The sequence below is a fragment of the Amphiura filiformis genome, chromosome 6 (assembly GCF_039555335.1).
Source record: "Amphiura filiformis chromosome 6, Afil_fr2py, whole genome shotgun sequence".
Taxonomy (NCBI): domain Eukaryota; kingdom Metazoa; phylum Echinodermata; class Ophiuroidea; order Amphilepidida; family Amphiuridae; genus Amphiura; species Amphiura filiformis.
The window spans coordinates 59888675-59914637 of record NC_092633.1 but is presented as its reverse complement, the minus strand read 5'-3'; the positions used below and the strand labels follow the sequence as shown (position 1 = coordinate 59914637).

At 34.6% G+C, this 25963-nt stretch overlaps 1 protein-coding gene across 6 annotated transcripts in view; it reads right to left on the bottom strand.

Annotated features, from left to right (window-relative positions):
• Nucleotides 1–25963, bottom strand: part of LOC140155734 (dual specificity calcium/calmodulin-dependent 3',5'-cyclic nucleotide phosphodiesterase 1A-like) — a 399762-nt gene that overhangs the window by 29446 nt on the left and 344353 nt on the right. For all 6 annotated transcript variants that reach the window (XM_072178672.1, XM_072178673.1, XM_072178674.1 and 3 more), the window contains 3 exons: nt 12209–12391; nt 11678–11744; nt 3757–3876 (listed from right to left, as the gene is read on the bottom strand). In XM_072178672.1, the coding sequence (XP_072034773.1) occupies nt 3757–3876; nt 11678–11744; nt 12209–12391 (370 nt within the window). The remainder of the gene's footprint in view (nt 1–3756; nt 3877–11677; nt 11745–12208; nt 12392–25963) is intronic.

Sequence of the window (25963 nt, the reverse complement as noted above, 5' to 3'; positions counted from 1 at the left end):
AAATTTTTGAGATGAGAAGCTACAATCCTTAATACATCTATTCCATGAGAATAATGAAAATAAAATAATATAATTATGCTGACTTTATTATTATTATTAATAGTTCTTTTTGCATAATATAATCTGTTCGGTTTTAAGTAGAGTGACCTTGAAAGCTAGGATTGAATAAGTTACTAGAATGAGGTATGAATTAACATGGAACCCGGTCGATCCTGGGGATTTTGCCGTGAAATCTGGTTTATCGACTAATAGCAACAACAACAAAACGTGTTTTTTGTTGTTGTTATGTTTCAACCGGTAAAAAGGTGGCGAACCTGTTCAGAGTGCTCATTTCATTAGCGAATGGGCCAAACTCCTCCATGTAATGTAGGGGGGTCGCTACATCTCCCACAGCATTAACGAATACCGGTACTCATTTATACGCTTGGGCAGAAAGGAGTAGTTGAGTAAAGTACCTTCCTCAAGGGCACAACACGCATGGCCACGACGGGGCTCGAACCCACAATCTCGCAATCATGAGGCCTGTACTACCGCTAGATCACACATTCAAGTGGAATAACCTAACAACATATAAGGCAATAGAAACAAATTTGTTGGATCTTTTGATCGACCATCGATGCTTGGTCGATCCTTATTATTTATGGAATCAATTAACTGACTGTTGTTAGTTGTGATAACATATCAATCTTAGTATGTATTGATATTGACCAATATAAATTTAGCATTAATTCTCATTAATTAGTTGTTAGTTCATTAATAACAAACATCGAAGCAGCATCGACGGCCGATCCAAAGATCGAACAAATTAGGTTCTGGTGCCTAACACAAGGCGTAGTACTTGCATTATGACACCCAGGTGTGACACAAATCGATTGGCATTTTATTTTCTATCAAAAAAGATCTATTTGTACAGTACCTTAATGTATAATGCATCGCAACTTGTATCTTATAATTACAAAACGGACCAAGGAGGTAGACAATGTTTTGACCCAAGGCATTTTGACCAATGAAATCATTATAAGCGTTAAAACTATCAAAACAATAGTGTGTTAGTCTCAGATGGAATTGGTGTTGATTTGACATGGCCGAGTTGTCCTCCTCTAGTATCTAAACAAGCACAAAGCTCCATATGGAGAAACTAATTTATTGGGATGATAAAGACGGACATTTGCGTCGGGTTGTTTTTTGAGGAAATCTCTGTCAACCTTTTTCTGTTTGCACTTATTTTTAATAAGAGTACACTGTTCGTTTAAAGCAGTACAATCAATATTCCTCGCCAATGCTCCAGAAGAGACCATTGTAACGAAGTAGCAAATGGTCGTGATGGTATTCTTTATGTTAATTTGTGATGAATCGATTAGTAATCGAAATACTCGTGACCACCAGCGTCTGCAGCGGAATTTCAGTTTAATATACACTTATTAGGCAAGCCACAATCCCGTCTGACGTTTTGATTGATTGTTATTGTTAGGCTCAATTAAGAATATGCCGACTTTGCCTATACAATCCGATAAACAAAATAACAGCTATGAGTCATTTGCAATATGTTCTGTAATGTTCACTCAAGGCATTTTGACGGTGTATTTTCTTGTTATCATGGTTATATACAGATACCTTGTAAACAACAGGTGATCTGTATAGCAATGACAATAAACAATGAAAAATCAAAACTCGAAGGTATACGTTTGTAAGACATCAACATTATAAGGCACATTCTCCGATAAAGTGTTCAAAATGACAAATATGTGTCGCCCATAATGTCAAGTCGTATTCAGACTTGTTTCTTCAGAAAGAAATAACTTTTATTAATATAACTTATACTTAGGAGTTGCTTTTTAAAATGTGTGAGGCTAGAGGTTGTAACATGCCTAGAAAGTATAAAACAATAAAGCTGATTATGCATGTCCATTGTTTTCCTCCATGTCGCCAGCCAAGGTGTGTTCAGTATAACGTGTCCCTGCTCTCTAAACATGCGCGCACATAATGGATTATAGGTACTTTTCATTAGCTGATATCATGCCCTAATTATAAAGTATAAATCATCACAACACAGATTATTAAATTTTTCCAACGGGTCTTTCAGACTATGTCGCCAATATTGTTCACAGATACGTTACCATATTTCTAAAGGATAACAATCTGTGAAAATAATTGGCTAGATGAATGTTCTCATATGTGATGGATCAAGCAGGCTCCATAGTTATATTATATATATATGGAACAAAACACAATGGTTTCAAAGTAAAATAAATCAGGTATATTAATGGCAAAAAGTCCTGACGTTACGTTCATGCCTTCACAGATACGTTACCTAAATTCTACTCTCCTCGGAAAAAACGCTGTGATAAATGAAGCCAAATACCATACCAGACTTTAGTACATGGGTGATGACTGATCAAGTATGGGTATTAAGTCGGTCAGTTTTTACACTTGCACGATTAAGACAAAGATGGGAAAGGGTTTCACAGATACGTTACCACTGATACGTTACCCCCAATACGTACAAGTAATATTGCTCAAAAATGAAATATTGTTGAAAAATCACCCATGCATTGTTTTGTGTTCTTAAACTATTAAAGTTTACGATTCTGAATGAATTTTATGAATTCTTTGTGGTTGGCATTTTGTCATTCCTGAGACCAAACTTGGACGCTTTAACGGAGAATGGGCCATAAGGCAACACACATGGATGTTGTAATTCAATTTATAAAATATTAAATCTGAAAATATCTTCTTTTTAATCATATTTATAATCATGTTCAAGTTTTGCGTATTTGAAATCAAAATAAAGCTGAATGTTGAGTTAAGACACGCATCATGCAACTAATAACACGTTAAAGTAAACATCCTTCATTATATGGCAACTCTTAATAGGATGTTTAAAATGGGAAAGTGGGACAATCGCTTCGACTAACCCTACTAATCAATCATATATCAGATATGCAAACCTTCAGCGGTATTTGTTTACTCCCCCATCTTATAGTATACAATATTTAAACCTTTTCCAGGACAACCGCCAAGGAAAGTAAAAATATGATAATGCGTGTGGTGAAAAAAACCAAAATATAACCAACACAATTTGATGCAACACTTCACTTCTTTACGTTTCGTATCACACTTCTAAGCGATTAATCACATTACATCAGTAGAAGCAAAGTTTAACACAAAGGCGTGCCCTGCTTCTTGTGGTTAGATACAGATACTTCAACCAAATAAGCATTTGACTTCTTGTAAGGAGATACACGAATACTTCGTTTATACGGATGAACCCTGATTTGAATAATTTCCATTTTAAAGTTTGATTTACAGTGTGTAATGATAATAAAAACCAACTTGACGAGGTAACCTTGCGGAATTGCTAGTTTGCCTGGGAGTTATATACAACTATAGAACTGAATATTTGTGAGGAGGATATAAACACACTAGGGACATGACAGGTAAAGTAGCGAGTCAACCACACTTGGATATATTTATAGCTACATATACGTGATTTGCATGGCTTTTTGCGTCTTAGCAAATTAGTATATAATGGGTAGTGAATAGAAACAAAGATTCAGCAGCAAAGGTAAACAGGATTTCCTAGATAAACATCATCAATCACTAGTGTTGTGAAGCGAATCTACTTATTAAGGGACTGTCTGCTCTCATATATATTACAAAAACATGAAAACATGTTCTTCGCATGATGGATCACAAAGCTTAAGCTATACATTGCCATAGTCTTCAGCTAATGTAAAATTTAATAATATATCTTACCTTAAATTTGGATACAAGGTCGTATCTGAGTGTAAATAATTCATTTGCTGTACATTTAAGTGCGTGACCATCACTCTCTTCATTCAGCTTGAAGATATCAAAAGACCAGTCATCGATACCCTGAAAGAAAATCAATCAATCAATCAATCAATCAATCAATCAATCAATCAATCAATCAATCAATCAATCAATCATTCAATCAATCGTATAACATGAATGTTGTAGGCCTTGATCCGATGAGTAAAAACGCGGTCTGTTACATGATAAGCCTTCAATTTATACGAATGTATTCAATATTATTGTCAAATGACGTTCATCATAATGTTTGTGTAATTATACTCGGCTATATATTTACAGTATTTACGACGTCTGTTAGAAAAAAATAACGTACATGTGTCGTTATTTTATAGTAAAGTAATGGACAACACATCAATTGCCAATAATTTTCACAACCAATTATTTTTGCTAATATTAGTAAGAATTATTTCTTATATATAATTTATGTTCATGATAAAAAATAACGCACAGGTGTAGCGAGAAAAACGGCAATGGCATCATACAATGTCGTAATAGCTTGCATTCGCTTAAACTGGTATTGTTCTACTAAAGATGTTACTATCAACCACACATTAATCTTCAACTTGCACAACTCGGAAAAAGTGCCACAAAAGTAAATAAATTAATTTTTGGATTTATAAAGCGCCTTTCTCCAGATCTTAGAGGACTCAAAGCGCAATTTTCGTAATTTCGCTGCAATGGTGAATCATCACAATCAGATCGCATCAACTAGGTTGCTGCCGAACGGCGCACACCTATCCGCATTTGGATTGTAACATCCACCAATTATCTCTGCAGTTCCCCAAATTCCATTGGGCGAAGGAAGATTTTGATAACCAAACAACTGATCACCGATAGTACTATCAATATCATCAACAACGCCACTAATGCTGGTTGTCTACATCCTGGGTCGCCAATAATTATGCGTTAGGTGAGACAACGTGCTATTATATAAATATACCAATTATAGTAACAAAGGATTGACCCACATTTTTATCAGATCTATGTTTCTGTGTAAATTCATATTGTGTTACAGATTTTACTGATGGGATCTAATAGGAAATGGATCATGGATATTATGTGTATGGAATCTAAGAGTCTACTAAGCGACTGTAATGTTCCATTATTACTCTACAAATATCATTCGTCTAGACACTGATGCTCATAATTAATCTGATGCTACAGTAAATAATATATCAAATGCTCTTCTTTTGCTTGAAGGGAAAACCAGCGATGACTTGATGGCTTAAACTGCTTGAAGTTATCCACCAGACTGGTAGTATAGGCTCCAAAAAGTAAGTTAGTAAGTTGGCTAATTTTCAAATGAAATGCATTAGAATGTTTTGATATTGAGCTATAGGTTTATACTATTTATTGCGTCTTTCTGAAAAAGCAAAACAATGTACATGGTCCGTTATTGAACTTAAATGGACAACATATCGATTGTTATTGGATCTTTTCAACATTTACTTATTGTTGGTTGTTTATCTAAACAAGCCAAATTTCTACACATTTTTGTTCATAATTAGACACGTACAGTTTAACAACAAAGATTAACGACATAATGCCATAATAGTTTTGATATTAGCTCAAATTTGTATTATTGAAACAAAGATTTTATTGTCAATCACGCATTTAAACTTCAAGTTGCACAACTTTGAAACGTGCTGAACTATTACTATTAAAAATCATCAACCGACGCCATTAATGCAGATGTTCTACATCCCGGGTCACCAATAATTATACGTTAGGTGAGACGACGTGCTATTAAATATAACTATAGCAATTATGAATGATAAAGAATGGACCTACATTTTTATCAGATCATGTTTCTGTGTCATTTCGTATTGTATTACAACTTTTACAGATGGTATCTAACAGGAAATGGCTCATGGATAGATAATACAGGTGTATGGTGTACGTCTAAGCGTCTACTAAGCGACTGTTACTGCACTGTTCCATTTTCACTCTATATGATTTATCATATACCTAGACACTGATGATACATCAGCTGATGCTACATTATATGTACAAAATGTAGCTTCTTTAATGTAGAGAAAACAAGTGTTGATTTGATGGTTTCAAGTGCTTAGAATATATAGGCCAAATACAAGTATATCAAATTGAAATTTATCAGAATGTGTATGTAATTGTGCTTTATAAATATTAGCATTAGTATTATTTTAGTGACTACAAAAACCCGTACTGTTCATGCTGTTCCGATGTTTTAGAATTCTGTAAAGACTACATATCAACTGCTGATGGATCTTTTTATCACTGTATACTGTTGTTGTTAACCTCAACAAGCCTAATATTTAACATTTTTTGTTCATAATAATCCTGTTTTACAGGTGATGCGAAAAAAATATAATGACAAAATGCCAGAATCAGATAATAGCGCTAACAAAGTTGATACTGTCAATTACGTTGACAAGTTTCAAACGTGCAAAACAAGTACTATCAACATCCTAAACAACACTACTAATGCTGGTTGTCCACATCCATCCTTGGTCGCCAATAATTATGCGTTAGGTGAGACAACGTGCTATTATGTAACTTACAAAGCATTTACCTAATTTCATATTGTGTAACAGATTTAATCTACTGGGTTCATGGGTATTAAGGAATCTAATTGTCCTCAAGCGACTGTAGTATTCCATTATTACTGTATATGATCATCATTTGTCTAGACAATGATGATAATAAATGATATGATGACACAGCATACAATGTCTCAAATGTTGTTTTCTTGTTTTGAAAGTAAGCCAGCAATGACTCGATTGTTTCAACTACACTAGATACTCAATGTGATTGATAAGTAAGTATGTTAAGTACGTTTTGCTTATTTTCAAAATGATGTTCATCAGAATATCTACATATTGTGCTATTATAGTGACGGTGTTGTAACATTGCCATGTTTCGTTGTTTTACAATAGTTAGTGGACAACAAATCGATTGTCAGTGGATCTTTTCACCATTTATATACAGGGTGTATCAAAAGTGAGTTTATACAGTTTGAAAATGCCACTAGATTAAAAAGTACGGCGTATTTGGTCAAAATACTTAAGTTGATAACTGAATCAACATCTTGTCTTCCAACAACTATAAAATCACTGCCGTGTGACTATCAATAAGGACTCAGTACCTATTTTTGTTAGCCGTGTAAAAATTAGTTGTGAATTAAATTGAAATAATATGTAAATCACTTTCAGTTTAATCACTTTCTTTACAGTCATTGATAGAACACCTGCAAAATTGTTTGGCAATCGTATGGATTTATTCTTGTGGGGATACGGTATCTGAAATCTGCAGACCTTGATGAACTCCAGAGATACATAATTACACAAGTTGACATCCCCAGCCAGGACAGACATCTCATAAGACGTGGTATGAATGTCATGTTGATGACAGCTGGTATCTGCATACAGAGGAATGTATAAAGAGTAACCATGCCGTGTTGGCCATGTGGAAGGCTGTTAAAGTGGTTAAACATGTGGTTTCCATGTTGCTTTGATTTTAATTGCCTTCGCGCAACTTTTATTTGGCTCACAAAAATAGCCACTGAGTCCTTATTTATGGTCACACGCCAGTGATTTTGCAGTTGTGGAACGACAAGATGTTGATACAACAATCAACTATATTGCTTTGACCAAATACATCATACTTTTTAATCTAGTGGGTTTTTTCGAATTGTATTCTGTCGGTCCGTGCCACGTCACTTCCGGTTGATGATGCGACTCACGGTCGAGTGAAAACAAGTCCCTGGTTCGATTTTTGGTGATGATTTCTGTCATTGGTGTTATGTAAATTTCGATCGCAAATAGTCAGTGGAATCAAACTACCGTTTCTAAGTCTTCAGAGTGGAAGAAAATTACTTGATTTACCGTTTATATACTGACAAACTTAAAATTAAATTCCATGGTCGAGTGTTGTTTTTTCCGAAATTGAATGTCACTCCAGCAACATCGCTATGTAGCCTCCTTCACAGCCGGTTTCTGTTGTTCATAACAAACCGTGAGCCACATGCAGTTTGGGCCCGAGACTAGAGATAGCCCGGATAATGGACCGACAGAATACTTAATTTTGATACACCCTTTACTGTAGTTGTTACACCAATTATACTAGTTACAAAGAATTGACCTATATTCTTATCAGATCTATGTTTCTGTGTAATTTCATATTGTGTTACAGATTTTACTGATGCTATCTAATAGGAAATGGCTCATGGATATTATGTGTATGGAATCTAAGTGTCTACTAAGCAACTGTAATGTTCCATTATTACTATGATCATCATCATTCGTCTAGACACTGATTATCAAAAATAATCTGATGCTAGTGTATATATATATATAATGTATTAAATGTTCCCTAGCTTAATATGAGAAAACCAGTGATGACTTAAACTGTTTTACGATATTCCACGAGACTGATAGGCTATAAGTAAGTTAAGTAAATTTAGCCACGTTCACAACCACTTACTTAGACAGAAATTAGCCACAAGAATGTAAACCTAGATTGAAAAGTACATATAAGATAATTTAGCCATATTGACTAGATCAGAAGTGCTAACACAAGCGAGTGCAAATAATAGAAGGATACTTGTCAGCAAATCATATAGCACGTGATCACAAATGCTTGCTACTAGCGCTTGCAAGAAGTTTAGAAAAGGAAACAATCATTCTGACCTTATATCATGCCCGGGGCAGTGTGGACAGTAATGACAATGTTAATTTCAGCAGAGTGTAGACTGTAATGTTAATATGTATGCGCATTTCAAATGCATAATCTGATAAGGTAAATACTTAATTCACCTTTGTCCGTAATTGCCAGAATACTTTGCAAAATACGTCGCAGGTTACTATTGCGCACGTGGACCAGTAACAATGTGCGCATCAAAGGTGACGTATTCTAGGTTGATTTTATAAAGACGAGAGACAAGCATCAACAATGGTTTAATTATTATGCAGGTTTGGGGTGATTTTGAATTTGTGTTAAAAGAAGCACATGAAATGTCTCATAATTACACATTTTCTGAAGCTCTCAGTTTGTGCAATCATCATAACTACCTCCAAGATTTAGCGTGCGATAGTTAGCTGTGCCAACATAATCATTATGGTTTGAACACATTTGAATGGAAAACTAAAAGCACTGATACTGTGATAGTCTAAGCACACGTGATATTAAAAAAAAAGGAAAACACGCGGGTTGATGATATCGTGTTTAAAGCAGAGATACTAATCATCAAATTCCTGAAAGGAACTGTCGCGACTGTATATCATTCACATGATTCAGACGACTCTCAGATGAGCAAGGAATTCTAATTAGTGTTTCAAACCCCTACGGACTAGCCCCATATTCATGTTCTGTTATGTATCCATGTGCAGCAGGGTTTTAGGACAAGTAACAAGACTATGATCTCAAACACGCTCATCTGTGAGGACACAGTTATAACCCCAATATGTTTGTCCACAATATTGAATGACCTTTTTGACTGTTGAATGGCGGCTAATGAACTGTGCCACGGATAATGATGCCATCATGGCTCGTGGTGTAACATAGAGCCAATGAAGACGTTAATGCACGAAATGCGTGGACAGGCAACTGTCACATCTGAATAAAGTGGCGTCATATTTTTGAACATATATCTTAATATCAATACGCTATTTTACATAAGCTATATTGCTGGTGGCATAGTAATTTTTCACGTCATCTTAGCTAAGTCTTTATAGCAATACGCTAAATTTTACGAGTGTAGCCTCCTGTGTAGCAGCGTCATTTTTTCTGCCTAAAATGACCTTTTAACCTTTTAATGCGCCGGCTAGCCCTGTGTTATTACACAAAGTACGCTGTCCGCATATTTTTGTTTTGAGATTGCATAGGAGTTGCAAGGCCTTAATGGAGCTGTTATTATGCGATACGTGCATTATCTATCTTTGAATGTACTCTGGAGTTCATCTAACAGAAATGAACATGATTTCTTCAAAACAAGTCAGAACACAACATTTCAAAAGGATAAGTTGTCAAAGATTTGCTGATAGCCATTACAATTAATTGCACTTCTGGCATTTTGGAAAGGTTTAAAGGAGTATTTCGTGATCCTAGCATCCTCTATTTGTGACTTTCAGTCGATATCCACGAAAAAAGCTTATTCCCAAAATTTCAGTTGATCCGATTTTGCGTTTGCGAGTAATGCACGATTAATTTTTATTACACTGCTCCATAAGCCACTGTGTTGTAATTTCGTTCTGGTGTACCAGAACGTAACTCAAATTTGACGATATTTTTGCTGAACGAATAATCTGCAAGAATTTTCTTGTTGAGAAAAGTGGTAGATGAGGCTGTGGATTACGAAATGCCCCTATGAATATTTGAATATTTGTATCTTCTATGCTAGAAGAAGGAAATGCAGTATCAATGATAGAGCATTTTCAGTTGGTACAATTATGCAGGTCAAAGCTATATTAACAACCTTTAGGAAAAATTAGATGCAATCTAGTGTTCGAGAGCTTTCAGTTTAACATAATCATATTCATGATTTGAACAATAAGGTTTTGAATGGAAACTGAAACACTACTATCGTGGTAATCTAAACATGTGTGATATTAAATGTTTAAAAACGGGAATTGATTTTATCGTGTTTTCAGCAGAGATACTTATCACCAACCTCCTGAAATAAATTGTCGCGACTGCATAGCACTCAGACGGCCATCAGATGAGCGAGGAATTCTAATTAGTGTTTCAAACCCCTACGGACTAACCCCATATCCATGTTCTGTTATGTATCCATGTGCAGCAAGGTTTTAGGACAAGTAACAAGACTATGATCTCCAGCACGCTCATCTGTCAGGACACAGTTCTTCAACCCCAATATATTTGTACATACTATTGAATGACCTTTGAATGAGTTGGGTACAACCTCTCATACTCTACAACTTGAGGTCATTTGTTGAGCTATGACTGTTGAAGGGAGGTTATGAACTGTGCCTTCCGATAATGATGCCATAATAGCTCATATGGTAACATGGAGCTGTTATTATGAGATACGTGCATTATCTATCTTTGACTGTAGTTAGAGTTCATCTATTACAGTCATTATTAGATGCCTGGATAACAGAATGAACACGATTTCTTCAAAACAAGCCAGAACACAAAATGTCAATAGGATAATTTGTCAAAGAAGTGTTTGATTTTAATAATGATAGCAAATACAATTAATGCAAATTGGAGATTCTAGCATTTCGATTTATTCTGTTATAAGTAACATTCAACAATTTAATTTATTCACGACAATCCAACCTCTGTAAAGTATTGTTGTTGGTATGGGACGATTTTCAATACTTTCTAAGATTATAGGTAATGGAGCCAAATTTGTAAATCTTTTGATCGATTATCGATAGTCGATATCAATTAATTGACTTGTTAACAAAATTTTCCCGATAGCTAGTTGATAACACATTAATAACGAGTATCAATGTATCGATGCACCGACCGGACGGCTGATCCTAAGATCGAATGAACCAGGCTGCAGTGCCTAGAAATCAAATATTATTATTGTGAGTTGCGGATGAATAAACAAAAAGCTAATAATAAACGTACCAGGTCAAATTAATCTCCATTTAAATAAGCACAAATTCCTAGTCTCAATACATTGCGCTTTTTAAATTTTGGAAAATGTAAACCTATATAAAATTCGGCGGCAAAATTGAGATTTCTTTAACTTATTAAGCTTTACTGAATACAGGTTAGTAAACAAGCTATGCTTCATTCAGGAGCAATGTACATGTTGAAGATATCTCAAATATTAATACTCATTATTGATTAATGCTCAAGTATCATGTCATAAAATAAAATTAAATATTACCTTAAATATTTCTATAAGACGAGGCGGTAATGATGGGCCGCTTAGACCAGATGCTCTGCGGAACATTCTACAACAAAAGTGGAAAAGAACATGATCACAAAATGCCTGTAAGGCTTTTTTAAAATTCATTTTGTGGAAAAATAAAATGAAACATTTATTAATCCGTTTTACTGTGTTTTGCTGCAATACTAATGTGTTACATCCTTCTAGTTTGAAAATCAAGACAATGTACTCGGTCAAAATTAAACCTTTGTGGGTTTTCTTTGCAAGGTCAAATTTGAACTAGTACAGTTAAAAACATTCCTCTCCGCAATTGGGCAAAAACCATGCTTTTCTAAAAAAAAAATCTGTTATACCAAATGTATGTTTATTATATAGACTATTTTCCAAAAATGTACATACTTTTGTATGTCATGCGTGGATAATTACGAAGTTACGGCATCGCACTTTCACTTAATGCATTTCTTTGATTTGACAGCCCCTTACTAAAATGAAAATCAAGTCAACTTCATTTTATAGCATGACACTCACCGATCTATGAATAAACCCGTTCGTAAGGCCTGTACAATGCTGCGAAATCTAGGTTTTTCATCCCCGAGTTTTGACTTTGTTGATTGTCTACTAAACGTTGACGTTAACCAATGCCGTACTTGTTCTGGTACATCTTCTGTCGCCACTTCTGATAAATCATCATCTTCTTCTTGGTAACTAAATCTGAAGAAAAAAAATAATAATCAAAATAATTTGGCATACGAACCAACTTTAAAGTAATTGACATTTTTTTATACACTACGAAATACGCAAGTTTATCAAATTAATTCGTTAATCTGCATAATTGATTCGCAAATATCCTGAAATTTGAAAGGCGATATTAAACCATTTTGGCCTTAAACTTTACATTGTTGTATCCTCTCATTGAATTACTGTTATTGCGAACCACCTGATTTCGAGATTTCAAATGTAATAATATGTAAATTAGACATGTTGATATTGCAAATTAAATTGATTCTGTCCTGTCAAATTATCGACGCGTAGTTCACTAACCTCTCGTTATTTGGAAAAACAACAATTGACATGTAATTAGGTTTAAAATGGTTTAAAAATATAAGTAAGACGCTCTAGTCGCACACACACCCCCACATCACTCATGTTACACACCTACACCAACCACACCATTGCACGTATACCTCTACACAATAATCTCCACGTTAACACTTACACTTAGCACGGCATTTTTTATAACTATGTAGATCATGTTTTCCTCACGCCGAACCTCCCAGCAATTATTCATGTTAATTTTTACTACGTGTCTCTGTTCTGTAATATTCTTCAACACTGTGATAAAACTTGAGATTCATAATTTATTAATCCAATTCAGTTTAAAAAGAATTATGTAGATTAATTTTATCTGCAATATGTTAAATGCATCTGTGAATTTCATAATTCAAATCTTCAATTTTGATTAATTCACGCTATCACGGCACCCGAGATGAAAAGGTTAGAAAAATAAAAGTCTCGCGGGAATCCGTTTAGATAGATTTGAACAAGTCGTGTTTACATAATTGAAAATTATAATAATTTTCAAAGGCACTACAAGAAGAATATTTTAAATAAAATAAGGCCGATAATTTTGCACACCGTCTTAATTGAATTTATATATACTTTTGAGGAAACTTAAAAATAAATAATAAAATAGAATATCGCAAAATTGAATCAATTTATTGAAACCTGTGAGATTCATGTCAGGCATGGATACATAATAGGTACGCTTAATTTATTCGCATTGTTATTGTTATTGAACCACTGCCAAAAAGAAGAAACCGCGAGAGGTTTTGGAAAGGTTACTCGAGAATATTCGTGTATAGTTTCATGGCTCATGTATATCTTGGTTTGAATGTCTTTGCTTTAGAACTCTACAGACTGATGCAAAAAAAAAAAAAAAAAAAATCAGCTAATTGCAAGTATGATATTCCGGTATATAATTTGTATTGAATCTAAACTGAGCTCAAAAAGAAACTTATAAATTTTCACAAGTTCATATCTTAAAATCCTGTCCATCAAAATGAACCAAAATTACACACAGGTTTACTCCAATACTCTACTCTAAACACATGTCAGTAACCAAACAGTTATCCAACTGACACAACAGCAAAATGCACTGACATGGAACAGTTTCCTGGACCACATTCACAGCCCAATAACTGGCACCCAGCATAAGAAATCTGTGAGAATGAGTACAAGATCGTTGTACAGGTGATAAGTCCAAAAGGGTAAGTGAAATAGTGTTGAAAAAGGCGCATTTCTTGACGAAAGGGCGTGAAAAGCAGAAAGCAGCACCGTTTCATCATCTGTGCCAGGATCTTGTATGCATTCTCACAGATTTCTTGTGCTGGGTGCCAAATATTGGGCTGTAAAAGTGGTCCAGGAAGCTGTTCCGTATCAGTGCTTTTTGCTGTTGTGTCAGTTGGACAACTGCTTGGTTACTGGCACGTGTTTTGAATAGAGTATTGAAGTACTCCTGTGTGTGATTTTGGTTCATTGACAGAATTTTAAGATATGACCTTGTGATTCAGAAGTCATGAAAAATTATAAGTTTCTTTTTGAGCTCAGTTTACTTTGAATGAAACAGAATCAAAAGTAATAGTAATAAAAACTTGCTACATATAGTTGAGGAGATCTACAATTTTTATTTTTATTTTAAGACTTTACAATATGGTTTCCTTTGTTTCCTATTATGTAATAAACATTGAGTAAAACATATGTAAAACATTAAGAGGTGATATAGACTATGGGACATGGGCATTTATCTTTCACTTCCGTAGCCCACTCTTGGGCAGAACATAAAAACATAACAAATCAAGAGTAAATATATGTCTGAATTAATATCCAAAAAGTTCCCACGTTTTACTTTACTCATTTAGGAGTTATTTGGGGTTAAAAATGTGTTTTTCGTGATTTTTTTCCATTTTTGCCCAAAAATGCCAAATATTAAAATAGCTGTAACTTTAAAAATAAATTGAGTAGAAATTTCATTTCTATTGTAGATGTTACATGTCATATGGATTTCCAACACTGGTGAATAAAAATGTCATAGCACAACTCTAAAATATAAAAAAATGGCAAAAACCATATTTTTGTGCTATTTTGGCCATTTTGACCTAAAATGTAATTTTAGCATGAGAAAAAAAAAAATATATATTTTCTTGATTTAAAAAAATATGTCAATATATCAACCTAGTTATTCTGAACAAAAAAGTTAATGATGGTGAATGTCTGTGACCTATAGTTTTTTATCTATGACCCTTTCAAATTCACATATGGACTAAAATAGCATGTTTTTGTCAATTTTTCCAATATTAGGCTGAAAATGGTACTTTTTGTAATTTTAACAAAATTTTCAGTGTTTGGAAAGTGGGAAATTCACATATATTATGGATATATTATAGTACTTTTATTTTAAGCTAGTTGTAGATCCACTGGTAGCTCGGTTTCCATGGCAGAAGCAATTATATCGTCAATTTTACTACTTTCAATGCAGCAAAATCATTTTAGTCATCATTTTACTGCATTGAAAGTAGATAAAATTGCTGCTACCACGGTAGTGGGCATACTAGTGGATCTTGAAATAGCTTAACATTAAAGTACAATTACATGTTCATATTATTAAGTGAAGTTCCCACTTTCCAAAAACTAACAAGTTGGTTAAAATGGCCATAAAGGACCATTTTTGGCGTAATATTGGAAATATTGAACAAAAACATGCTATTTTAGTCCATATATGAATTTGAAAGGGCCATAGATCAAAAACTATAGGTCACAGACATTCACCATCATTAACTGTTCAGAATAACTAGGTTGACATAATGACATATTTATTTAAATCAATAAAATTTATATTTATTTTTTCCCCATGCAAAAATTACATTTTTAGCTCAAAAATGGCAGAAATAGCACAAAAATATGGTTTTCGCCATTTTTTTAATATTTTAGAGTTGTGCTGTGACATTTTTATTCACCAGTGTTAGACATCCATGTGATATGTAACATCTACAATAGAAATGAAATTTCTACTCAATTTATTTTGAAATTTACAGCTATTTTAATATTTGACATTTTTGGGCAAAAATGGAAAAAATCACGAAAAACACATTTTTAACCCCAAATAACTCCTAAATTACACAGTAACGTGCAACTTTTGAATGTGGGAAATGTTATATTATTGATCAGTGATATAATAGCTATATTTTCATGTATAAACCATCCTCTACCCAGAAAGGGAGAACGAAAACTACTTTCTGAAGCACTTAGCAAGCCTTGTCCCATGGTCTAATAAGGGTGTTTTATTCATTAAGGCGCGTCTAAGAAGAGTATGACCTAGCAGTGTTTGCACTCAAATAATAAAGACAAAAATAAAGACTCTCTTCGGGAAAACGGCTCGACAACAGCTTTCCCGTGACATTTTTTACTTCAAATTGTAGTATGTTAAGGATGAACATTAACTTCTATGGGTATTATTGGGTGAAGGGTTTTCCCACCAGCCCACTAACTAGTCCATTGCCTATACCTACAGTACAGTGAATGAGCTAGAGGTCAATCATCATTGGAGCGCTGTGTGTGCACTGAATAGGAAAAACGGACAGTAACTGTATAATGTAAAGCTGATATGCCGGTATGAGTTCTTAATGAGAGACATCGAGAAGAGAAAACATCCAAAACTTACTTTCGTTTTGATGTAGTGGCATAACAATCGCAAGACCTGTGCAAATATAAATGCGATTATTGCTTTCCTATAGGATCATAAACTTGAGTAAAATGGCTAAAATTCCGGCATTTTTCGCTAGAGACCAAAATCCATCTTGGATTTCTGGGAAAAAATTAGGTCGTAATGTCAGATTTGAAATTCTTGTGGTCGACTTATCCTAAAAACTGTCTTTGTACATGATTTTAGGTGCTCTGGTTCAAAACTAAATATTTCAAGATGACGCCAGCGGTCATCTTGGATTTCTGGGTGAAAATGACGCCGTAATGTCAAAATAATGTCAGAATCGGATTCCTTGTGCTCGACTTACCCGAGGGACATGGGGGCTTTTTTTTCTCTAAAGGTCCAATCGTCAAATCTTACTAGCCAGAAAATGGTCACTAAAGTGAAATTTTGGACCCTATTAATTGTATCATTGAATGAAATGGTTCCCGGATGGGCAGTGGAATTTTGTTACTGACTTTATTTTATTCTTCCACTCAGATTATATCCATACACGTTTCAACTACATGTCATGTAGGCCTATAACTGAAATATTGTAAGCTCACCTCGGATTACAGTATTAAGCCTTTAAACAGTTTACTTCATTATAACTTAGAAATATGCTGCGGAGATATGGTATAGTCTACAGCGACAGTAAGTATTAAAATAGATCTCGCCTGAGGCAATGTCAACGATATGTCATGTTTGACAAGCAATTTGGCCGTCTCTTTCCAACTCTTTCTGGAATTATTTTTCGTTTAACCACTGTCTAGCTAGGTAATGAAGCACTCAGCCCTGCCATTAAATTCTTAATAACAATTATAGTGAACATACTCTACCACTTTAATACGTCAAGACGCGTACACGCGAGACAAGTGGATATATAAAAATAATAATAATAGTCTGTGTTACTGATACAGGCTTTTTAGGCGCTTGGTCAATACGTTCAGGAGAACATACGTACGGTACATGTATTGGGAGCAGGAGCAGCGTGGTATACTAAGGTCTTTGCTTTATTTGGTGCGATAGGTATACGCGGTTCAAAAAGAAATTCGAATCCGCTCTCCCCGTAGCTCACCTGGAAAAGGGGAGACAGATGACCCAAGATAAAGAGTCAGTGTAAAGCTGAATTTAGGCCAAGTAAAAAATAAAACATGTTTCACGTCCGGGTTTTCGAAAAAAAGGAGGAGGAGGGGGCTTTTTATTTTCTATTTTTTATCGCAAAATTGGTGTAAATACCCATACTTAGAGCTGTTTTAGCGTATACAATAATGCCTGGAAAAAGAAGGAGGCCCTTTTTTATTTGTTGTTCTGAGAGTTACACCCCCTCCAATGATCACAAAACCTTCCTAAAATGTTTCTTGTATCCTAACAAGGCTATAGAAAGCATTCCAACTTCCTAGACATATTTTTTGAAAAGTTATAACTAAATTTCAAAAAATAAAAATATATTTGAGGAAACCTCAAAAAAGGAAGCGGGAGGGGACGTGAAACATGTTTATTTTTTTATTTTGCCTTATACTCCATCGCAAAAATAGGCCTAGTAGTAATTATTTGTGAGGTAACAATATAAAATTGAGGAAATGTGCACACTGTGTACATAATATAAAAGATACCGTATTGATTGTTTTTGATGTGAAATAACTTGGGAAGTCTTCTGACAAAACAGTCGATTCGTGCTCGTCATTGCTCTTGCATTTGACGTACGGTTACGATGTTATTAATTTAGTTAGCTGCTCATGGGAGAGTAATTAACTACAATGAAATGATTTGATTTCTATGATCAGTTAAAAAAGTTTTTAACTTGAACACACCTATTATATACAGCCTGTCTCAAAAAAAATTGTGCAAGTGAAAAGCGCCCTCTGTGACAATTAGAAAACACCGTTGTGACATAATGCTTACATCAACGTCAAGGGCATAGTCTTAGCTCTCAAATGCCGTTTAGTCTGTTCAATTTGCTTGTTTTAATCTTGAGATATGCTTACTTAACAAGGAAAGGGTAAAATCACAATTGTGCCACTTTTACTAGGGAAGAGGGCTGTACATGTAAATCAATGATAGCATCAAGTTTATCAAGAGTTCCTTCGTGAAATCAAAAGAATGCATCAATTACATAATTGTTTTTAATGTTTTATCATGATAAAGGTATAATGGTTCTCTTTTTCCACTTACGACAAATTAAACGATAAATAAATATTTCACATTCTGGTGTAAAATTAAATACATCTGCATGTCAATGATTTTAACATGGTATACTGTTCTCATTTGTCATTCAAGACATGTTAAAAGACAAACAAATATTGCACACTTATAGGTTAATGAACTTTGACAAGTTCATGAAATTAGACAAATTAATGAAATGAGACAAAATAATGCACGCGCGCTGGTGTTGATGCGTCTAATGCGAAGGGGGAGTGCATTAGAAGCATCAACATCAGCTATCATTGATTTACATGTACCAGCCCTATTCCCTAGTAAAAGTGGCACAATTGTGATTTTACCCTTTCGTTATTAACTAAACATATATCGAGATTAAAAAGAGCAAATTGAACAGAACAAACGGTATTTGAGAGCTAAGAATGTGCCCTTGACGTTGATGTAAGCATTATGTAACAACGGTATTTTCTAATTGCCAAAGAGGACGCTTTTCACTTGCACAATTTTTTTTGAGACAGGCTGTATAACTCTTAATAGGCTGCCTATGTAAAGATGCAGTATACTGCATACATTTGCAATTGAAAGTCAAAGTTCTACTGAACCATGATCATTTTCAAATTTACCTATATAATTGTTGATCGTTTGGTGGTACAGTTAGACAAAATATTGTGTGTCTCTTTGAAATCAGACTACTGAGCATCCAATATGAATTAAATGTTTCCTACATGCGCAAGATAAACCTAACTCCTATGTGCTGTTTGGTGAAGGGAAAGGACAGAAGAAAGGAAGAAAGAAAGAAGATGAAGAGAAAGGTTGCTTTCTCCGCCCGGTTTTGAACCACCGACCCACAGTGTCTTCGACCCTATATCTTCATGGCAGGAATCGCCATGGTAGGTTAAATCCACAGCCACGATTAGCCATTTGGTTCAAACCTTTGAAGCTCTTTTAAACTAATAATTAGTCGAGGGACATAACTAAGGCTACTCACAATAGCCGGGTAATCGATCTTGGTTGTGCGTGATTAAGCTTGTATACCCCATTGAGGTCAATGGTCATCGACTTTTATACTGCCTACAGTGAGTGCAGCTGTACTACACGCTGCACGCTGTAGTCCATAACAGGACCAACGCAATATAAAATGGTCAAATTTTGAGTTCAAAGCGCACGGCCAATTTTCAAAGCGCATTCTAGCGACTATCATATCTGTTCAACACGTATTTCCAAGTTTATGAGACCAAATCTGGTTTCTTGAGAAAAAATTCATGTCGGGGGATATTCATCATTTTCTAACCCGGTATCAGAAGATTTTCGTCTGATATCAAAATCGTGCATAGCAATTCACGTGTATCGATCCCGTGTATTCATTTTAGTGTCCTTCTGCACCAAATAATTATTAGCCAGGCGGTGTCGGTGTGCGACCCCTCATGTGCGGAGGACAAGACCGTAAAGTGAATTTTTTATTACTTCCGTGGTCCAAGCTGTGCGCCAAGCGTAGACGAGCGAGCGTACACACAGCAGAAGAAATAAACAATCACGCTGATTGACCTATCAACGCACTTGACAACAAGCCGGTTGTCCCATTGGTCGTCGGCGCGGCGCGTAGTAGGCGACCTTGTCACTTCTACGCGATCGCAATTTACCAGCGCGTACCCGGACCACGGAAGTAATAAAAAAATAACTTTAGATAGCAAGCCACCAGTGTGAACGTTGCTCGGCCAATGATTTCATGTGTATATGTGTTTAATTCGTATCACAATGGGATCACGTGGGATTCTTGGTGTTGCAGCCACTTTGTAGAGTAGCATTTTGTTGTATTGGACACAATTAGGGTTGAGGAAGAAATAAATCTCTGCTAAGTGAAAATTCTGAGAATTGAACATTTATCGTTGTATCATTTGTATTGAAATGGTTTCTGAAAATGCAGTGATATTTTGGCATGGACTGTCTCGTCATTATTTTTCCACTTACATTTCATCTATATACTTATACACACATTTTGTTATGCATAACTATTATTGTAATTTAGTCACAGATTACTTTATATACAAACCTTTAAAGAGTTTACTTCATTAGAACTATTAGAGATATGTTCTGCGGATATGGTACTCTAGAGCGACAGTAAGTATCAAAATAGATCTTGCCCGAGGCAATGTCAACGATATGTCATGTTTGACAAGCAATTTGGCCGTCTCTTTCTGGAATTATTTTTCCTTTAATTGTAAAGAAGCATCTAGACTTTTGCCATTAAATTCTTAATAACGATATAGCGAATAGACTCTACTACTTTTTAAAATGAGATAAAAGAGATTGTTCGATATATCGTTATTAAAGTACGCCAAGACGCGCATATAAGAAAATAACAAATACGGAAATCTGTGTTCTGATGCAAGCTTTTTGGACGCTTGGTCAAGAAGTGTGGTGTACATACGTTAATGTGCATGTGAACTACTTAATTGCCATTAGATCGACAACTAATTTTGGCTGTTGCCGTTTAAAAATGAAATGATACCAGCATGTTAAAATGCGTGTATCATCTCGTGACATGCATTTCTTTGCATACTCACAAAATGATCAGAAGTAGTAATTATTTGAGAGGTGGTTTTGAGGTAACAATGTAAGATTAAATAATTGTACATAGTGTGTACATCGCAATTAACATATTGTTTTTGATGTACAACAACTTGGGGATGCCGAAGTCTTCTGACAAAACAAATCGATTCACGCACAAATTACTCTTGCAATCAACGGATGGTTATGATATAAACATGATGAAATGTTATTCAATTTGGTTCATGGAACAGTAATTAAATACAAGTTATGACATGATTTGATTCTATGTTCAGCTTTTTTGAAAATAAATTATTAGTTTTACTTGAAGACAGCTACATGTATAAGCATTTGCCTGCCTATGCACAGATGCAGTATGATGCATTCGCCATTTAAAGTCAAAATATTACTTAATCATTGAGAGCAGACGTAATTTTCAAATTTTGTGGCTTTATTTTGTTTTAAAAATCTTTGTTTGAAAAATATATTACGTCTTTATTAATTTTACTGTACTTATTTAAGCAGAAAGAAAAAAAGTTTTCTTTGTGTTCTATAATTACCCTCCCCAATAAAGGGTTTGAGCAATTTTCAAACCCAGGTTTCAAAAAGAATACAATTGTAGTTAGAAATTCTTTATTCTCTTCACATAAACCCATTAACTTGTATATGTACTTCAGTTTTTTCAAAGGTTTGCTTTTATCAATCACATAGAATAAGTTAGGTAGAACTGAAAGTACTTAAAACGTGCGATATTTTGATGGAAATGGCTAAGACCGACCACAGTTATAAATTGACCGGCAAAGGTCTTAGCCTTTCAACTTTTTCTAGCATTAAGTAGAATCTCTTCAATGATTTTTGTCTCCCGCGAGAGGCGGGAAGAATGTTCCCGTGGGTGTCGTCTGAAGCAGCTTAAATGCAATTTGGCGGGAAGCATAATTCACTCCTTCACACTTACAAATGTGCTCAAGAGGCTTTATATGATGTCCACTTCCATCTGTGTGAATTAAAGTAAGATATGGGAAAATCTCACTTAAACACGGAAAAGTGGTGGATTTATTTTAAATCTCAAGCTTTGTTATTATGGCAACGGGTTGAGTCGTTCGTCTTTATTACGGTACAATTTTACAGTTTCAAGGTTTTGACAATTTTTGACAATTTTGAATAATACGATGCACCTAATCTGGATAATTCGTCGTCTAGAAGAGTTAATTTATGATTTGAGCTAGACAAAATTGGAACATCGATATTTTTGTTGTAAGTATCTCTAAAAGACATCCCCATCAACATAACAAAAAAGACAAACAATGGCATAGGAAAAATGCCAATTTGCATAAAACAACAATAACCGGTTATGCAGGGCTTAAATTTCAACATTGGTCTTGAGCTATAATAGGCATAAAAGTAAAATGTCAAATTTTGATATCCACAGGGGACCAACATTTGACATTTGACATTTATTCCCGTAATTCAAGAACCGTACAGCGGAGATAGGGCAAACTATACTTTATCTGAATTCTAATACTGAGTAGAATACAATTAGATGTTTGTTTTTTTTAAATCTATATTTGCCCAATTATGAAATTTGGTTTTACACAAATTAGCATTTCCCTCTATTCCCTTTTTTTGTGGATATGTTGATCTGTAGGGTGTTTAGAGTCACAAACAAGCAAAAACATCGGTGTTCCAATTTTGTCACTCATTATCTTACTTAAATTGACTAGTCTATTTTAAAAATTCTGTTTGAACATTTTTAGTCACACACATTGGTCACTTTAAATTTCACAAAAAAGCCTTATAACATGTGCTAATGGCTAAAAGCATACAATGATACAACATTATGAAATTGAATCTAACCAGAATAAACAAGTAAAAGTCAAGTGCAAAATTTTAAATGTCACTTCGTTTGAAGGTAAGAAAACGTTGTTGTCAATGATATCGTGATGAAACAGTAGAACTGAAAGTACTGTTTTGTTTGGAGCTTATTCATATTATCGAGTGTCTTATTTGCCAAGTTCAATAATAATAATCATAAGATAACAAATAGCAGCTTCAGATGCTAGTTTCATCTTTGACCAGGCCCTAGTGGCATTTATCCATTACACACTTTGGCATTCTTCAGGCAGGTATTTGAATAATAATAATAATAAAAAACCAGCAAAGGACAATTATCAGCATAATACGATGTCACGATGCCGTTGACATTTGTGAAAACATCACTATTGACCTATGTATGGTAGTTTTAAATACAAAAAAGGATAAAAATGTAAATTTCTATTGCCTCGGTAATCGTTATAATCACGATTATGATGGTATTTAATACTTTTAGTGTTGTCAATTTTACGGTGACTTTGTTAGCGTCCGAAGTGCATAGTGCATAGATTCAAGTGAAATCAACAGCGGATAATTCACCTGTACAATCGAGATCATCCTAGAAATGACAAATGTGATAGTATAACTGAAATATCACATTTTGACTCGTTTCATGCTTATTGGAAATATTATTTAGTACGTGTCGGTCCAGAAATTGGATTCTTATGGCAGCGGACACTCTCATTGGATCTGACACCATAAATCCTCTTGGTTATCGTCGAGTATATACTTGAGTAGAGCCACCTCATATCCATAGAACCTCAACACGTATAACTACCTTCATTACTAAGCTAACGCACTGGGTTTGATAATGACGCGGATAAGGCGAGGCAGGATAAGATAACAATCTTCTTACATTTTAATTTTTTTCATCAAATTTAGTAAAAATAAAACTATTATGTATAACTACTAAAACGTATTTAATACACAAACACACCCACCACACCATCACATCCAACACTAATTTGTGGAATATTATTTAATAGGATGTGGCAAAAAAACTTTATTGGGGGATCGACTTGGAACTCTCGGAGAAGTTTACTGGAGTACATACTACTATTGTGCTGAAATATCAGTAAGATCGAAGCATGTTTCGCACAGGCAGTAGATTTTCACAAAATTCTTACTTATAATCTTACTGTATAACTCTATGTAGAGAAATCGGTAGGAACAACATGGGAAAAATAGGCATTCAGATGACATCACAGCCAATATTTTAACACATTGGGTATTTTATTTGGACCCTCTAAAACATCAACGGATGGCAACCAGTCTCAAATTAGTTACACTATTTTTTGTTAAAGACATGTAGTTAAATGTTGATGATATTTGAGTTGCTAATAAACTAATGGTGCATTTTCCAAATTTTTACTCAGTCAAATTTCGCAATGTTGGTCTTGTTGGATAGGTATGAACTGCAGCATTACCAAAAATAAGCGATAAATGATTTTTGGGTAGCCATGTCTTGATCAGAGGTCAAAAGGTCACATGTCCTTGAAAACTATGCAAATCAGCTGTCACTTGACCTTTTCACCCTGGTCAGGTCAGATCTGCTCTAACCTCATAATCATATTTTGTGCTTCTGCAGTTGATATCTATGCAAGAATACCAAAACTATGGCAACTGAAACTGGGGAAATACTCCATAATACTACCACTACCCCTTAAGTTAGAAAATCTAATACCATAGATATTTACCTACTATCTGACTATAGCAAAAAATGATTGTAGCCAAGTTTAGACTATTTTAATTTTGGCTATGATGACATCTGAATGCCTACTTTTCCCAGGTTGTTCCTCCTGATTTCTCTATATAGAGTTATAAAGTAAGAAATAGCAAATAAGTAGGGATTTTGTGAAAATCTACTGCCTGGGGGAAACATGCTCCGATCTTACTGATATTTTAGAACAATAGTAGTATGTACCCTAGTAAAATTCGCCGAGAGTTCGAAGCTGATCCGAGAAAAAAGTGTTTTTCGCCCAACCCTAATAATCAAGCATATTTCATATTTCGTCAAAAGAAATTGCATAACGATACCCATTTAAAAATGGGGAATTATACCGAAAAAAACCCATTCAAAGTTAGTACATGTACAATATTTCTCTAAACACACACATACATATCGCTCATCACACAAGCACCTTTTCGGAAATACCTACACACAAACATAAACCAAAACGTGGCACGTATAAACTGGTAAAATAATATTCATCTGCTATTTACAAGCCAATGCAACATTATTATACGAGTTTGGTAGAATAAAACACCAACAACTCGATTCCTGTAAAATTATAAAAATGTCCCTCGACTTATTTCGAATGTTAATTTTGGTTATGTTAAATCCCATACTGTTGCGCGTCCAGTAATAGATTCAATCCACACGTGGATTTAGGAGAGGGAGGAACAGTGATAAAATGTTATTTAGTACGTGTCAGTCGAGAAAAGGGATTCTTATGGCAGCGGACACTATCATTGGATCTGACACCATAAATCCTCTTGGTTATCGTCGAGTATATACTTGAGTAGAGCCAACTCATCTCCCTGGAGCCTCAGCACGTATAACTACCTTCATTATCAAGCTGACTTCAATAGTGTTATGCACGCCTTGGTTTTAATAATGAAGCGAATAAGTCGAGGCCTTTAAGGGCAGGACAAGCTAACCAATCTTACATTTTGAATTTTTCATCCAATTTAATAAAAATTAAACTATTTACGTTTCGTTTAAGCAGTAAATAAAAATAGTTTGATTATTACCACCCAATGTTCTATGGGCCACTATGACAAACATTTTGGCTTCTAGAATAAAAATCGCCGGAGCAATTGAACTCAAAACATATTTGGATGATATATTATAATGTGCGGTAGAAAACATACAATCGGACCACCTACCTTCAACCAATCAATATGATGCAATGAATTGAAACTCAAAGAAATAGTACTTTAGTAATAGAACTTCACCTGGAATGTAA